Source organism: Telopea speciosissima, chromosome 6 (assembly GCF_018873765.1).
Source record: "Telopea speciosissima isolate NSW1024214 ecotype Mountain lineage chromosome 6, Tspe_v1, whole genome shotgun sequence".
NCBI lineage: Eukaryota > Viridiplantae > Streptophyta > Magnoliopsida > Proteales > Proteaceae > Telopea > Telopea speciosissima.
Window position 1 is genome coordinate 66,979,829 of NC_057921.1, and position 17,257 is coordinate 66,997,085.

At 37.6% G+C, this 17,257-nt stretch overlaps 2 protein-coding genes across 2 annotated transcripts; both read left to right on the forward strand.

Moving 5' to 3' along the window:
• LOC122663858 lies at positions 1–13,345 on the forward strand. Its single transcript, XM_043859512.1, has 11 exons — positions 1–364; positions 889–1,120; positions 1,231–1,302; positions 5,108–5,205; positions 7,721–7,952; positions 8,124–8,198; positions 9,884–9,981; positions 10,163–10,316; positions 10,377–10,468; positions 12,396–12,747; positions 13,210–13,345. The coding sequence occupies exons 1-10, from the start codon at positions 260–262 to the stop codon at positions 12,606–12,608; spliced, it is 1,371 nt and encodes a 456-aa protein (XP_043715447.1). The 5' UTR covers positions 1–259; the 3' UTR covers positions 12,609–12,747; positions 13,210–13,345.
• Positions 13,139–14,159, forward strand: LOC122666081. Its single transcript, XM_043862190.1, has 3 exons — positions 13,139–13,349; positions 13,566–13,621; positions 13,867–14,159. The coding sequence occupies exons 1-3, from the start codon at positions 13,139–13,141 to the stop codon at positions 14,053–14,055; spliced, it is 456 nt and encodes a 151-aa protein (XP_043718125.1). The 3' UTR covers positions 14,056–14,159.
• The last annotated feature ends 3,098 nt before the right edge of the window (positions 14,160–17,257 follow it).

Genomic DNA, 17,257 nt, shown 5'->3' on the forward strand with positions numbered 1-17,257 from the left:
TCATGAATAACTCACCACAGAAAATCCTCCTTCTTCCATTTCTCCGAGACAGTGAGATCCTCAGTCCTCAAAATCTCGCTGGTTGTCTTGTAGGATCGGTTTGAAGAAGGATATTTCTCATTCTCCTCGACTCCTAAGCGTTTCGTTTACTGTTGATATCTTCTTGTCTGCAATTTATCTCTGTCTGCTCTTTTATCTCTGTTTTCTCCCCCGCTAATTCAAAATCCTATTTGAGAATCACATCCGTGAGCAACTGAGCATGGGAGATGTGAAGACCTGGATTGTAACCTATACGAAGCACATCAAGCAGAAGAGGAAAGTATATCAAGACGGTGTTTTAGAGAGTCACGGCTCCACCAACAAGGTTTTACATTGGCTCTATATTCAGTTTTTTTTATTATTAATTTAATATATATTCATTCAATGAGTTATTCATGCTTTTTATCTATTCTAGTTTTTGTAAATCCTTTCATGGATTCTGTATCGTTTATAGTAGAATTCACACCTCCATGTTTTTTTATTTATTTGTTAGAAGTGTTCACTACATTTTCGAATGAACAAAAATATATGACAATGCGGTATCTTCACTCGACCGATAAACTTATGAATGATTGGAAAGCGTGAGTCTCTATTAATTTCAGTTATGCTTGAAGTCTTGGAGGAACTTTACTGTAAAGTGATGTCATTAGCAGATGCACTATTATTTAGGCTACTCAAGATTTTGATAGCACTTATCTCCTTCATGCTGTTTCCTCTTGATTAGGTAGAAAGGCCTGAATTTGGAGACTGCGTTTCTTAATAATCCGATTTTAATTTCTTCTCACATTTGGCCCTCGTACGAACCAAAACTGTCTCTCTCTCTCTCTAACTATTTTTGTCTACATTCAGGTTATGCTTTATGATGATAGTGGGAAACTCCTAGAATGTAAGTTGCTGAAGGAGGAAGTTGTTGGATCTGGTGAAACACTAGCATTTGATTCCTATCTTGTTGACATTGGTGATCCCAAAGGAAGCCATGAGCATGTAACAAACTTAAACACTCAAGAAAGAACTAGGAGATCGAGTGGAACCAATAGGATTATGCATGGACAGAAGGCCAGAAATATTCATACCTTTGTTGGTATCATTAACTCTTTGTCTAATTGTTTATAATTTGTTACACATTCTTCAAGTTATGGCAAAAATCAACCTTTTGGATTTATTCATGCAAGTGAGTTCTTTCATGTGCAGAAAAGAGGACCGATGTTGGAAACACTGGAGCCCCACAGGATCGTCCAAATGTGACAAAAAGCATTACCAGAGGTTGATCCACTACCCTTCTGCATCTGACTAACATTATCTCTCAATGCAAGCACCATATGAATATATTCTCTCTCAATGCAAATGAAAGAGTTCTTCCTCTCAGTTATAGCAAACTAGTTTAGGATGGATGTACATAAAGTACTAGGTAGTGCCTAAAGGGTCAGACCTGGTTCCAATCAAGATCGGCTGGATATCAGACCCTCTCTCTGAGAAGATGTACTCAGGTTAGATCTGGATCCATCGAGGTTGGCTGGGTGACCAGACCCAGATAGGTGAGATGTAAGCTGCATGAGTGTTTGAATAAAATTGTTAAGAGTATGGGTTACAGTGTCATTGGACATAATGAATCTAAGAAGCTGCTGTCTGTTTCAGATTTGTATTTGGTCTGGGGACGGTGTTACTTCTTTTTGATGAGTAAGGGATGACATATGTCCCTGGTAGTAGAGCAGTCAATGGTTTGTCTCAAATATATATTTGGTCTATATGAATTAATTTAGATGTGTTCTTCTCCATACCATGTTTTTATTTACCGTCTAGCTTTCAAAACCAGTGTTATCACACAGACCTTGAGTTCGCCATGCATCATCAGAGTATCTATTTGAGTTACAAGTGCATTATGTTTCCAGCCTCATTGCACAGAATTTATGTCATGATTATTTTTATTTCAGAGTACAAAAAGATTGATTTGGAGTGTCATATAAACACAACAAAGACCACGGTGACAGGTTTGTTTGTGAAAATACTATTATCATTTGTTGCACGCTGCATTTGATCAAAACCGTCTCTCCCTCTCCATTTTCCTGGCATTGCCTTTTTTTCTATGTAAGTTAGAGTAGATTACTCCTTTTCTATTTTGACTGTCATGTTATGTGTTGGAAACATCTATAGCTAACCCTTGCTTTTTTTTTCCTGTTATAGTTCGGGAATAATGTTCCTGCTGTTTCCAATTCAAGAACAATTTGGGCAGTGTGTGTTAGTATACATATTCCGAGGGTAGAATGGGAAATATAATGAGAAATAAGCACATATGTGTATTACATTAATCAAGTCTTTCTTAGACTAAACACTTGCAAGCAAGCAGTAGAAATTCCATTAATCAAGTCTGAATTCTAGTACAACTGATGGGGCCTATTTATAGTTTGGCCTAAGCTTTACAAATTAGAAAGTAATGAAAAAGGAAAATACTAGAAGCCTCTTACAAGAGAATATTGAGGCTTGTACACCAAGTAATCTAAGACTTGACTAAGTAAGACTTAACTAAGTAAACTGAAATAAAATTAGAAAGTACACAAAAATAGAAACTCAAATAAATAGTAACTAACTAAATCAGCAATAAAATCTTCCTTCTCTTGCTATCTTCAGCAGGGCCCATGGAATCTCAAATAGTTCCTTGGATTTCCTTCTCCATGCAAGGCTTATGGACCCCCAACACTGTTCACGTGAACAGTAGGTTCAGGTACTGTTCACATGAACAGTAACTCCCCCCCCCCCCCCTCTTCTTTGATGTCTGTTTTTTTCCTATTCTTCATGCTTTGCTCTACATCACAAACACTCAATTTAACTACTAATCCCGTGTACTAACATTATCCTCACTTTATAGGTTTATAAATTAGGCCCATTACATCAATAAACCCAAAAATAAGAAGCCTAAGGTCTATAGAACCCAACCATGGGCCAAAATAAGTCTTATAATGCCCAATTGACCCAATTGGACAATCTTAACTGCATCACCGGATTTACCAAGTAGGCATTTCAGATGGGACTGATCTCCCAAGCGAGGTTAGGGATCTCAATCAACACTCTAAAACTCAGCTCTTGATCATGCCTAGATCACAAGATATGATATGAACTCAGAACTGACACCTTGGATGGGGATGATACTCCAGCCAAGGGTAGGGATAGATGAACTATTCAAATTTACAGCCAATTCTGATGGATGGATTGAAAGTTATGTGGGGTCTCAAAATTAAAGGGTAGGAGTCCAAATTAGCAACTATGGTCTATAGCCCAAATTTAGCTTTTAGATTAGGTTGAAAACATGGAAACAAATCTCGGTCGAAACTTGAAGTCAAGTTTCGACCGAGATGTCTTGGTTTCGCAGGAGTCCGAGACGAGATGTCCAGGGAGTTTAAAACATACCAGGTTTCAACTAGTTTCGACCAGTTTCAACAATATTTCGGAAATTTTGATAGTTTCGACAAAAAATGCCAAGTTTCGACCAATTTTAACCAATGTCAACCAACCCTCGCATGTCGAGTTTTACCCAAAAAATACCAGGTTTCAACCAGTTTTGACCAAATTTTGGTTTCTGGCTGGTCGAAACCTAGGTCGGCACCGAAATCTTTATCCTTGGTTGAAAATAAACTCGAGGGAAGGATCCAGAGTGAGTACTGTTCTGTCAAAACAAGGGCTGGAACCGTGGATCTGATCTTGAGTTTCAGAGGTTTGAAATCTGCTGCAATAAATCACCAACACAGTAACCGCAAGGTTGAGGATGGTTCTGTGGTCTGCTTCAGTTGTAGCTCTATAGGTTAGTCTTCTATGAAGAGAACAGAAACACAGCAATGGCAACAGATCTTCGGAGGTTCTCAGAAATTTGATAATGGCAGAAGAATCGTAATTAGTAATAAGTGATTGCAGGGAAAGAAAAAGAAGAGAAGAAGGATCTGTTCGTCTCCCATCAACTAGGAGATGGCCTCTCACCAATCTCCTCCTTGAAATCTCACCAAGGTTTGCTGTCTCTCATAACATGGGTGTCTCTCACACTCACACATATGCACATAGCACTCAAAGTTTGTCATCAAAATTGTTGGAGTCTAGGAACTACCTCCTCCTTTATTTATAAATTGCCTTGTTACAAAAATAGAAACTCTCTTTGGCTAATGGAGTGATCTTACAAAATAGCAACTAAATAAAGCTTACAAGGAAATAGAAACTCAAAAATAAAAAAAACCTAATATTCTTAATGACTAAGAAACAGAAAATAGAAACTATCTACTTAATCCCGTATAAGACTTAAATGCCTAATATTTGGGCTTATAGAATTGGCCTATTGCACAAGTAAACCGAAAAATATAACGCCTATGGCCCATACAACCCATGGGACACTCAAAGTTACACATATTAGTCCCATTCTTGGTCCAGTTTGGTCTGGTTTGTTACTGGCTTTCTTGTTCTTCTGAACTACATTAAAAATGGAGAGGAAAAGTATAAATAACCTAGAGAGAGAGGGAGAGAGGGATTTCCCCTGAATCTTCAAACCTATGCATTAAGGAGTTCTAACATATGAATTCATATGAATTTTGAAAAATTCTTTCACGATATATTTTTTAAATAATTGGGGTGTGGATGAGTAGTTAAATAAAGATTTGGTGCCCAGCTGCTGGACCCATTTTCTTCACCTAGATGTAAGGCATTGGTTTAAGTTTAACTCACCGTTTAGACCCACTGAATGGTGTCTGTGAATCCCAGACAATGCATGCTTTCCATATCTTCAGCTATGCCATTTATAGTTCAAATTATCTGCCATACCCATGTCTGGCACTTCATTTTTAAGTTTTAATGCAAAATATTGTAATGAGTTTTGTCTTCTTGCACCTGGGTAACATGATTATGAGATGAGGCTGTACTGTGACTGTTGTACTTTGAATCAATGCAACTGAAATAGAAGAGCAACTGAAATTCTTTTTAATTGCCTTTGATGGATTCTGAAATCTGAAATACAAACTTATGTGAATTTTGTTCATCACCACTGGTTCTGACTTCCTCCTCTTTTCACTGGATAACACTTTCTCCATACCTGCAGAATGGCATGCCCTGTACACTACACAGATAACTCAAAAAGCTAAGAAGTATCATGACGGATTCCTGCGGCTTTCTATTTGTGGTTCCCAAGGGAGGCAGGTTGACTGACGTTGCTTTTCTAGTCCTATTCATAATTCTTTGTTCAGGAGTTGCAATTGAACTTCATTATTCACACTTAATGGTCTTCTGATTCTGCAATTGCTTTAATGCTATTACGAGTAGATTAGGAATACGACTATCAATTGCTGCTAATACATAAGGGTTAGGATTTTTTGTCAGTAAATTGATCATGAAAATAGTTCTACTTAGTAAAGGTTGCTTCTGAAGGGTTGGGCTACATCTTGTCAATGTAAACTCTGCAGGTGTATGCCACTGAAGGCAGCTCAATATTAATTTCAACAGCATTAGTCATCAATTTTGCCTTAGTGTAGTTGTCAATTCTATCATAGTATCTTTCATATTTCTGCATGAGTTCCATTGTCTCTAAGAAATTGTTCCCCCAATTAGAACAGCATGCATGATACTAGGACCTGTGACTCCACAGGGTGTCAAGCTTTTTTTTTTTTTTTTTTGTCTTTCGAAAGAGGCAAATAAGGGGGGACATAATATTGTTATTTGATGGCATAGGTTGATTAGTCTCTTCCTTTCTTTCCTTCCTTCATGGTTTTATCCCTTATATTCCTTCTTGCATGTTGCATTCCTTATGTTCTTCCATAATATTTTTAAGAAATTTAGACCGAAAGAAAAGAAAGAACAATAGTGAAGTTATTGCTTAGTGGTTTATAATTGACATTCACAAATCACATTTTTTAAATAGGGGTTGTTCCATCAATTATAGGGTGTTTTGTTTGGGGGGTCTTAGTTCAAGTCTTAAATATTATGCTTTAGTAGACTAATATCCATCATTGCGACTCTAAGAGAATCTCCCACGTTTGTGGAATTCCCTCTCGAAAGAGGGTGTACCTGATAATTATAAGCTACTCAAGTACTGTGATGACTCTTAATTTTTTTTTTTCTTAATTTCTTCCTCAATACCATTATTTAGCTTTTAATGTTTAAGTGGCATTTGACAAAATACTAACCTTCCTCATGTTATTTATTGGTTTCTTAATTTCTTCCTCAATACCATTATTTAGCTTTTAATATTTAAGCGGCATTTGACAAAATACTAACCTGCCTCATGTAGGTTATTAGTCAACTTCGATTACTTGGGGATTCCTCAAATCCTCATGTTTCTATTTTTCTTGGTATAAAGATAATCCCTTGTTCTCTTGTTTCTTGGTGTTACCAAGGAACTAAAACTCGTCTCGAGTACAGGTTTCGACCAGCCAAATTTCCGAGTTGGCTTGAGATCTCGCTCGAGTTGGGATAAATTTTTTTTTCCAACTCAATGGCTGATTTTGATGGGTTTTAGAGCTATTTTGGGCTGAAACTTGGTACTCAGCCTATTTAGGCCATTTAAACACAATGAGACTAACAGATTTTGCAAAAACAAAGTCCAAATAGGAGTTTCACTTAGTGGGAAACCAGGACAGACACTTATACCAGAAATCAGGACAGACTTATTTATGCCTAATATCGTTTAAGTGTCTGTCCTGTGTCTGAATACCAAGGTTTGCATAGATAGGTGTTTGTATGCCCGAGATGGTGCACTTTTGGGACTCGGCTAACATCTCGTCTTGACCACTTCAAAAACCGAGATTTCGCTCGAGATCTCGCGAGTTCTTCTTCCATGGGTGTTACTAGGATTGGATTTCTCTTTAAATGGCCTCCAAGTCCAAGTGTCAAAACATGGTTCTAAGGACTGGCCTATCCAGTAACAATATTGACCTTTTCTCTCTGGATCATCCAATACATGACAGTATAGGTCGGTTCACCCTGGGAAGATCCAGATTTCAATACTGATCTTTTCGTCCTGCATTTGATGTCTACCCAAAGTGCCCAATTTTGTTTCTTTTATCTACACCACTGTCACCACTTTTTTATATCCTTTTTACATTCTTTCATTAACAATTCCAGAGAGAACACCTTGTTCTAGTGATGTACATGATTTTAGATTCTCAATTTTTTTCGGGAAAAGATTCTTTGCACAGACCACATTGGAAGGCCTTCCTATGTAGTCCACCTAATTCTACCACGTGGAAGATGATATGGCAACCCTGACTATTAGATAGATATTGCATGGTCTGGATTACCAAGGTGTCAAATTCATAGCCGAGTTCAATCATGTACCCTTCCATGTATTGGTATTTTCCCCTGTCCTTTCAGCTGTCTATTATTTTTCAAAAGCTTCCTTAGTGAATTTAAAGCTTTATTTACCATGTGACCAATGCCATTTGCTCAGAAACTTGACATTTTGAGCAGGGGATCCTTGGCCCTACCTGTCCACAAAATTTGTTCTCCACCTGATCTGTCATTTGGCAGATAATATGGCCATAGGGGATGGCCTTCCTATGTGGGCCATGCAGGAAATGAGACTTTTGTTTTCCTTTGCTGAATTGGTTTACTTGGTTTTCAGTTGTTTGATTTGTCATTTCATTATGCCTAGACTTTTTGGGATCGAACTTTGTTTATGCTCTTCCATCTTATTATTTCTTTTTGGATCTATATTCAGGTTATGCTATATGATGGAAGCAGGAAACTCTTAGATTCTAGGTTCTTGAAGAAGGACGAAGCGATAGGACCTGGTGAAACACTATCATTTGATGCCCATCTGGTGGACATTGGAGATCCGGAAGGAAATCATAGTGCTCTAAAGGATCTCAATTATAAAGGAGAAGATACCAAAGTGATCGATTTGACCGGGATAACACATGAACAAAAGGCTAGACATTGTACTTCTGTTGGTACCTTTCTTGTACAAAGCTTACTATGGATTTGCATGCTGTAAAATAAATAATAATCTGTTCACTAAATGGACATCTGCCCTCAAGTGCTTCAGAAAAAACTTATTAGTTTACGTAACATTGAGATAAATATATCCTTTTCCGTGTCATTTATTTAATGACTATATACAGAGCATGGGAACAAGGAACGAAAGAACTCTGGATCACTGCAAAGTCCTGCTAATGCTCCACAAACTTCTGTGAAAGGTTATTTTTAATATTTTGATTATTGGACAAAATTGTACATTTCTTATAGCGACTCTTCAAAGTTTCATCAAGTGTACTTAAAATGTTTATGAGTATCTTTCACAAGTCTTTGTACAATGATTCTTTCAGAAGTTTGTATTCTAGTTTGTTCTGGCTTTGGTAAAGAAATGCTTTGGGCACTCAGGGTGCTGATAGCTAAAAGTTGGAAAGCATTTGCATGCTAGGATCATAGTGTAGAGGCCCTGACATAGGACAAGCTCCAGAAGACAAAATAGGTTGGCTTGAAATCTAGCTTTCACCTGTTCCAGAAGAAAAAAATATTCTAGTTTGTTCTGGCTTACATACAGGGATGCCTTTTTTTTTTGAAAAAGGGGGGGGGGGGGTTAGGGGAAGGGGGATAAATAACAATTTATTGATAAAGTGGGATAAAAGGAACAAACCTAGAAATACAACAACAACAAAAAGAAGTGCAAACTGCAGCTGAAAGCTGCATAAACCTCAACACCCATTAGCACCCCTTGTTTTGCTAGATTATCCACCACTGCATTTGAACTCCTTGGGTTTCATTGAAGACAAAGCTGCATTTGGGAGGTTAAAGATTAAAAAACTGCATCCATTGAATCATGTTGGCAGAGTCACCCTCTATCATAGCTTGCTGGATTCCATTCTTCAATAACAACTCAAAGTTTTAAACACCAACAATTCTGCTCTAGTGGAATCTCCTATTACCATTGAACCTGAGAATACCCCAATCACAGAGCTACCCACCATTCCCATATGCCACCAACACCTGATGGTCCTGGATTCCCTAATGAGCATCCACCCACATCCAATTTGAATCACACCAGGATGGCTTATTCACCCTTTCCCTTTGAAGATATCAAGGCCCCTCAATCGCTCTCCCATTGGTACCGGAATACTTTGGGCACTCATATGCATGCAGTTAGATAGCATTTGCAAGCAGGGATCATAGCAAGGTTACCCTGACATAGGACAAGGTCCTGAAGACAAAATATTGCTTATGGAAATCTGACCTTCATCCCTTGAAAATAATAAATGAATTTGAAAGAATGAGTGTCGGCAATTAGCATTGGTTACATTGCATCCCTTAATAGAAATCTGTCCAGAAAAAATTCTCAACAAAAGAAAAAAAAAATCAAAGTCCCAGGGATCAATCTCCTTATTTCTTCTCTCATAGATCCATTTTTTTCCCCAAGTCATGGCGACTCTCAATTTCTCGACTTTGTCATTTTGCATGTACATGCTAATGCCTCTGGATAAGGTTTGTTCTTCTACTGTTCTACATTCAGCCGATGTAAAAATCATCCATTTGATCTATATTTCAGTCTATAAGTTAGAAACCTATTGTTTAGGGCATTGTTGTAAAACCAGACTGGACCAGCCGATCAAGCGCGGGTTCAACTGGAACATTCACATAAACATCCTGATTTTTTATGGAAACTGGCAGTCAAACCAGAAAAGGGGAACCGGACTCCTCACTGTTTCAACGCCTAGTCTATTTTTTCAAGCTATCTTTTAGGTCATTTCGTTCCTAGAAATCTGTCAGCTGAAACAATGGAATGAGCATTGGTCTTGGATACAGCCCTATCATGATCTTTGTAGGGATTGCCTTTGTGATAGTGTATCCTTTTTCTAATGTGTCTACTTTCTCCCATCCAATACAGAGTGGAATGCCTTGTACACCACACAAATAACTCAAAAGGCCAAGAAATTCCATGATGGAATCCTTCAGCTTGATTTTTGCAGTCCCCGTGGGAAGCAGGTTTGTTTGCACAATCTCTGCTCCTTCTCTCCCAACATTTCTCAGATTTCCTTTCTGGTATGTGTGCTGTAGCTTTTTTTTATTTGGTAGCGATTCTTTAAGGCAGTAATGAGAAATGCAGAAAACTTCATCTGACATGCTCCCGCAAACCTCATTTAACTAATTTTTTTGGTTATCTTAGGTTATTTTGCTGGATGAGGATGGAACAAAGCTGACTAATAAGTACATTAAATTCTCAGAAGATGTGAGAACTGGAAGTACTCTTGAACTAACAAAATACCTGGTTGAGATTGGTGAACCACGAGAACTTCAGGGAGGTATAATTCTGTACAAAAATCTGTGTTTCATCCATATGATCATAGAGGGGGCCATCAATGACCATGTATTGCAGTTTTGAATGCTTCTTCAGGGGAAGGTGTACGTTCGAATTCCAGCAGCTACATTGCCGATAACCTTGGGATCTCTAGAAGCACACTATTACGTGATGGTTTGTTTATTTCTATTGAGTCATTCACAATGTCAGAAATATTACTGAAGTTTTGGTTCGTAGATGTATTGGTGAGTTAGTATGTTCATATGGGTTCTAAAGTGAAAGGGTTGATGGGTGACTCCATGTCTAACCAAACTAAGTAATGAATCTGAATGTTCCATTACAACTCCAGCTTTACAGAGTCCACTTTTGGCACTCAAAGGTTATAATGTTATATGCCTGGTATCTTTTAAGCACCATTGCATTACATTGTCCCACATTTTTTTTCATCGGCTTCATATAGCTCCTCTGTGTCAAGTAGCATACTCTCATTTTTGTAATATACGGAGCAGTTGAACCTCTTATATTAGCTACCTCTCTCATTATAATTTCTATATTGTGTTGTTTATCCTTAAAGAATGCCATATATTCTGCATCATGGACTATCATAGATTAGTTGACAATGGTAGGTTTTTTCAGGAAAGCATATCTTTATGTTCCTCATGATTTCAGATTCTGATTCTCAGATGTGCCCTCTTTTTTCTTCCCTTTCTTTTCCTCCTCTTTGGTGTATGTGGGTAAGTATGGGTATGTGGATGGGTAAGTTGGGTTATGGTCTGATCCTTTCCTGACCTTCCAGAATTAATATTATATTATTTTTATTACTATCATCTAATTTTTGCTAACATAGCTTGTGAAGGAACAAATGAGACATTATGGGTAAACAGAAATTTCCTTCTTTATTACAAACTTGAAGAATAGCTGCTCTGTTAGATTTTTTTTTATCCTACTCAGTGAAGTTCTTTGAAATCTTCAGAGGCTTTTTTTGTCTAAAAAATCTTTCAGAAGGCATCGTAGGATGTATTCAGATTTCAGAGTCTGGGCCTGTGTACATAGTCAAACACACTACTCCATGTTCATGAGCAAGAGCACCTTGGTGTGGGGCATAACACCACCAAGTTGATGTTTTCCACATATTAATGCCTCCCTCCAGAGATGTATGGCAATCCCTCCATTCTCTCTTCTCCCATCAATGCTAGAACCATCAGAATTGAGAGCACAATCTAGGTGTGAGGAAGGGTCACAAACACATTTGCACCACACTTAAGATTCTCTAAAACTGGTTTGAAGTTAATGTTCCATCTCCCGAGTATCCAAATGGCACAAACGGGCTGTCTTTTGCTTCATTATCTTCAAGAAACCATGAAGTCTGTGTTGTCCAATTTGATTTTAAGTATGAGCCAAATCGGAATTGCTGAGCATGGAATTAAATCTCGGTTTCATAGCTAACCGAGACGAAACCTTAGGGGAGTTTAAAAATACCAAGTTTCATCTGGATTTGACCAGTTTCGACAATATTTTGGAAATTTCAGTAGTTTCGACCAAAAAACACCAAGTCTTGACCAATTTTAACCAATTTCAACCAATCCAGTTACGGTAGTTTCGACCAGTTTTGACCAGCCCATCACATGTCTAGTTTTACCCAAAAAATACCAGGTTTCGACCAAATTTCGGTTTCTGGCTGGTCGAAACCTAGGTCGGCACCGAAATCTTTATCCTTGTTGCTGAGAAAATGTGATGATAACTTAGGAACACTGGGCTGGAAAAAGTTTTCTTACAATGGATACTGGGCTGTTGCCCACTTGTCCTTGAACTACTACCATCCACGTGGTCCCCTCACCCTTCGGCCCAAGACAAGAAAGAAGGCTATGGGCAGCTGAGGGATGAGAAAAAAAAGACCATTCAATAACTAACTCGGGATATCAAATACAGGATGCAATCCTTGAAGCAGTTATGTCCATGTAGATTGTTTAGAAATTTAAGCTGGGAGTGATTAACATCAAACTTGATTAAAAATTATTCCCATAACTGATATTTCTTCTGATCTTTGTAAAGTTCTTCATTCAAGGTTATCTGGTAATAATTCTGGGTCTTTTTTGTGCAGCTGAGCAGATCTTGTCCATTCTCAAGAAGCCATTGGCTCAGGAGAGTGTTGTGCATACCAGACAGGTACCAGTGGAGCCGTCTCATTCTTCACATCCTTTATACTCAGTTCAATCTGGCACTCAGGATCAACTGCCAGCCGGAAGTTCCCAAGGGGCAAAATATTTTGAGAGAAATGAAGCGGATGATCATGAATATGATAATAAAAATTTGAATGGAGCAAGAACTGCCTCCTTTAATACCTGCAGAAGTGAGATCTTAGAATCCAAGGTGGCTCAGGATGATCTTGTGGTTGACATCACCAATTTGATGGATCATAACCATAGGATATCTACTTTTGCTTGCTCCCCTGGGTATGTAGGTATATATGTTTGATAACTACTAATTAGATACATATGCACCCACACACACGGTTATATTGGGGAGGATAGGCATTGGTCATGGCAAATGGCAATTGGAAATTACAAGGCTACAGTGCAGTGGCACATTTATACAGGTGTTTATCATAATAAGAACTTTTAAATTCAAGACTTGAGTGCAATACCGGTAATTTGCAGGATGTACAAAGCCTCCTTTCTGAGTTCTCTTAAAGTAAGGTGATATTAGACTTCAAATACACTTGGATTTGAGCTTGTCAAACCGTTGATATGGTAAAATCAGAAACTTGGAAATTGTTATAGACCATCCTGGAAAGTGCTGTTAGCAAATCTATTTTCTGGTTGTGGCATTAAAACTATGTTAGAGATGATTGCAAAAAATTCTGTCTTCTATCTAATATTTCTCACTGATACTGACAAACTGGCCATTTATTGCAGAGCAGCAGCATCCAACATTTCGTCCAAGCCCGGTTTGGGGTACACTGATAAGAGAATAATCAAAACAGCTCAATCCATTGCAGAGCCTCAAGCTTCAGATGCTATTATACTGGATTTGCCTGATGAGAACCTACCATCAGGTAAATCACTGCCACATAATTTCTGGAATGAGGGTTGCGAATTGTAAAATTTCATGGATTTACTTCCCGAAAAGGCATCAACTATTTTCACAATGCACTGCCATCTAAGGATTAGTTTGGACTATGTTTGGATCTCAAGCTGTCAAACTACAATATTGGTATTTTCACAATTTCATACACGTTGATGATTATCTGATTGAATGAATTTTACGACAGAATTCACTGGCCCTAGAAGTCAAGTCCCCAAGGATGTCAATGTTACCTCGAACCAGGTTTGACTTCAGTTCTTCCCACCATTTTCATGCAATTTGTCACCCTAGCCAACTTGATCTTCATCATTTATAACAGTTGTGCTCACATCATTGTGATTGCAAATGTTGTCTTGATCATGTTTGTAGTTGCACGATCTTTCCTTTGTCGGTTATATATAGGATTTAATTTGTCTAGCACTCAATTTTAAGATCTTAAAACTCGTTGGACTTTATCCAAGTGTAATGATTTATTCCATGTTGTGTAGCTTTATCTGGACAGCATCAAGACCGGCACCCAATGGGGTAAGAAAACTTCTTTTATGGGCTTGTCAAGTTTGAGTGATTCAGCCTCGTGCATCTCAACTGATGGTGAAAGAGAGAGTTCTGAGGTTCAGAACATACATAAGCAAATTGTGCACATTGGTGAGCTCCCAAGTTTTGATCTCGGAATTTAAACACGGCCTTGATATGCATACATATAGATTGGGCTCATCATGATAGTCAATTGTTATTGATGTTTACGGGATTAAATCAATGTTTTAAGACATGGACCAGACTTGTCCGCACTCCAGGCTGATTCTAGCATGGATTTAGTCCACACTATTGCTGATGGTATCGGTTGCCGCTGATAGTGATATCAATATCGATATCTATGTATTGGCCGTATCAGTATTGGCTCCATGTCAAAACAGCATTTCTCATTAAATACTACATCCATACTGTATCAACCAATCCATGTCAGTTGTATTGGTATCGGTCATGGTTGATACGCTCGATACCAATACGAATCGACTAATATGGGCAATCTGATACCACTTCCTAAACTCGTGGACGCTCAATGCGGATCTTCATTAAACCTTACTGCACTGTTGAATGGCCAGTAACCAGCCTGAATGAGCCTGATTGGCTAGAGGGACAGGTAAGCTTCTGAGATTTCAGTGGAAGCTGCCGCCGTAGCCAAGGATGGCAAAATGCCAGAACCACCTGTTTATAGCCGAACTGGACAAACCGAATTAAAATGGTGCAGTTAAGATTTAAATGTAAACCAAATCCAATCTTGAACCGAATCGAATGGCCAGAAGTCAGAACCTAACCATTGTCATCCTTAATTGTGGCAAAATCATGAATATTGTCTTGAATGGGTCAAGCCCCTGGGATAGAGTATGTTAGTACTTTTGTGTCATCTCTCTCATATGAAATGATTTTATTATCCTCCAATGTATAATACTGTTTCTCTACCAAAAAAAAAAAATGTATAATACTGTTTTACCACACCTCATAGGTGGGATTTTCTATGCCATTTGCGCAGAGAACCCTCTCTCATGTGATATTGTCGCATGGGTAGTTTATTTTTTGTCATAGTGGATCACTAAGTTGACAGATCAAGTTACCATTTTTTTTTTGGGGGGGGGGGGGTGTTGGATCGTTGCTGGGTGTAACCATGCATTGGTTACATAGAGCCTGACACCATGATCAGACCTTTCATTCAATAGGGTTATTTTGGCTAATCATATGTTAATCTCAAGATGGTAGTCCTTTTTTTTTTTTTTCTGGACTACTTCGAATAGGGTTCAGGTTTATTCCCACTGAATCTACATAATCAATGGATGGAGTTGAGTTGAGTATAAATTTGACAGTTGACAACTGCCCCACGGCTGTTTTAAGTCTCTTTGCTTCTTTTCTAATCCCTTTTTTTTTCTCCCCCATCTAGAGAAGAGATAAAGTCAATATCATGAGCTACCAAGAAACTTAAAAAAATAAAAAGGTGTCCAGCTTCAATTAGTGAAGACAGTTATCTCACTTATTTATAATAATGAGAAAATGTAAAGGAAAGGGAATCGGAAAAATAATGTAACACATGTAATTGTTTGTTATATATATATATAAAGGGAAAAAGAGCGTTATCTGGCTGTGTGGTTCATGTGCCCAGATATAGGAGCATGTGGAAGTATTGCCTTGGCCGTCATTAAAAAAAAAAATGACATCTATGTTGATGTCTTTGTGTGCACTCTCATTGGTCCTTGTGTTGGTGTAGGTGGTACAGGTATGATCCGACAACGATCTCTTGCCCATGTATAAAACTGTTGTTTTGATTTTTAGTTTCATCAATCATACGTAACCATTTATGGACTGAAACTTTTCTTTATTTCTAATTTTATATTCCTTTCTTTTTTTTTTCACGACAAACTAATATAATATAATCTAAATCTTAACGAGTGTTCCTGTCAATTATGCTCACTAATTATAGAAACTCCCCTTTCTAGGGATGCAATCACACAATGTGCTGCACCCCTCTTTTTTCCTCTATTTCAATATATAAATTAAGTTTATATTTTGTTTCAATCAAAATGGTGAACTAAAAAGTATTTTTAGAAGTTAGGTTTTTAAAATAATTTGAAAATAACTTCCTATTATGTTATTCTAAAGTGATATCATTATTTTTTTGGTAAAAAAAAAAGTCATTGTCTACATTTCAAGAACACAACTACACCTGTGAAACTATGTTATTATAAAAGAATAAAAAAAAGTAAACATAGTGTTTGTGTTGATACTTCATGAACTCTCTAAGAACCTGGTCTTCATTTTGTCTGTACCTAAAAAAAAATCTCTAAAAAATAATGCAGTAATACGGTAAATGAAGAGGGAAAAAAAAAAAAAACTTATATTGCAATTCATCATATGCTTAAAATCTAATTATTTTTTTTACCAATATTGAATGCAAATTAATATTCAAATTATTGACTATGAGTTCTAGAAGGTAATTCTAAGTTCTAACAGGATTGGTTGGGGAAATTAAGATAACCTTTTGCCATGAATTGGGAGGATTAAATTTCATCCTCTCATGGTTCACTTCATAGTATAATTTTTTCAGATAAAAATAATTAAAAACCGTGGTGGTAGAAGTAGAATGTCGGTTTGCGGTCAGCCTTATCACAATCTTGCTGACTCAACTAAGGCAATACCCCCATCATACCATGGGCCATGTTTGGAAAAAAGATTAGATTAGATTAGAAGGACGCAATGAATGCAAACAAAAGAAATAAAAAAGGCAAAGGGTTCTCGCTCTTGTTCTTGTAGAGTATTCGACACTTCTGGTTCTCCAACCTACACTTTGATTCTCACTGCCACGTGGAGAATTAACATTGTTAACTATTCTTCTTTATTCCCTGTGCATGAGTGAATTTTTTTCCTATGCAGTTTGCTAGTGCCTCTCACAAGAGGAGGGTGGATCCCACCCGGGGTAGAGTGTTCGGTCAGGTGTCCCGGGTGGATCTCAACCCCTCTTATGAGAGGCACTAGGAAATCGTACCGGTCAAAGAACCGTAGATCATAACGATTCATGCATGAGCTCCTGTTTGTTCCATGAAATAAGATTATAATTCATCTGTCTGTAGTATATCATTAACTCTCATCTTCTATTATTATTAGTTTGAAAAATTAAAATTAGATCGATCAAATCATTGGTTGATTCATATTAGTCATGATCGATCCTAATTCTGATCAATTCAAAGCGATCGATGATAGGGATTTAGAGATCTCATCGTTACGTTTGAGATCTAAGTGGTTGATTATAGGATTATTAGGCTCGATTTTAACCGAGTCCAATTGAGATCGAATCAAAATCAATAAAGACCAATTTGATCTTAGATTCCAAGT

What these genes read in the sequence shown, in the direction of transcription:
- LOC122666081 (XM_043862190.1), top strand. Translation starts at nt 13,139, where the DNA reads ATGATTGCAAAAAATTCTGTCTTCTATCTAATATTTCTCACTGATACT. An exon ending in TGATGAGAACCTACCATCAG is followed by an intron (nt 13,350 to 13,565) that starts GTAAATCACTGC and finishes ATTTTACGACAG; the next exon opens with AATTCACTGGCCCTAGAAGT. An exon ending in TCAATGTTACCTCGAACCAG is followed by an intron (nt 13,622 to 13,866) that starts GTTTGACTTCAG and finishes CATGTTGTGTAG; the next exon opens with CTTTATCTGGACAGCATCAA.
- LOC122663858 (XM_043859512.1), top strand. Translation starts at nt 260, where the DNA reads ATGGGAGATGTGAAGACCTGGATTGTAACCTATACGAAGCACATCAAG. An exon ending in GCAGTCCCCGTGGGAAGCAG is followed by an intron (nt 9,982 to 10,162) that starts GTTTGTTTGCAC and finishes TGGTTATCTTAG; the next exon opens with GTTATTTTGCTGGATGAGGA. An exon ending in AGGTATAATTCTGTACAAAA is followed by an intron (nt 10,317 to 10,376) that starts ATCTGTGTTTCA and finishes TATTGCAGTTTT; the next exon opens with GAATGCTTCTTCAGGGGAAG.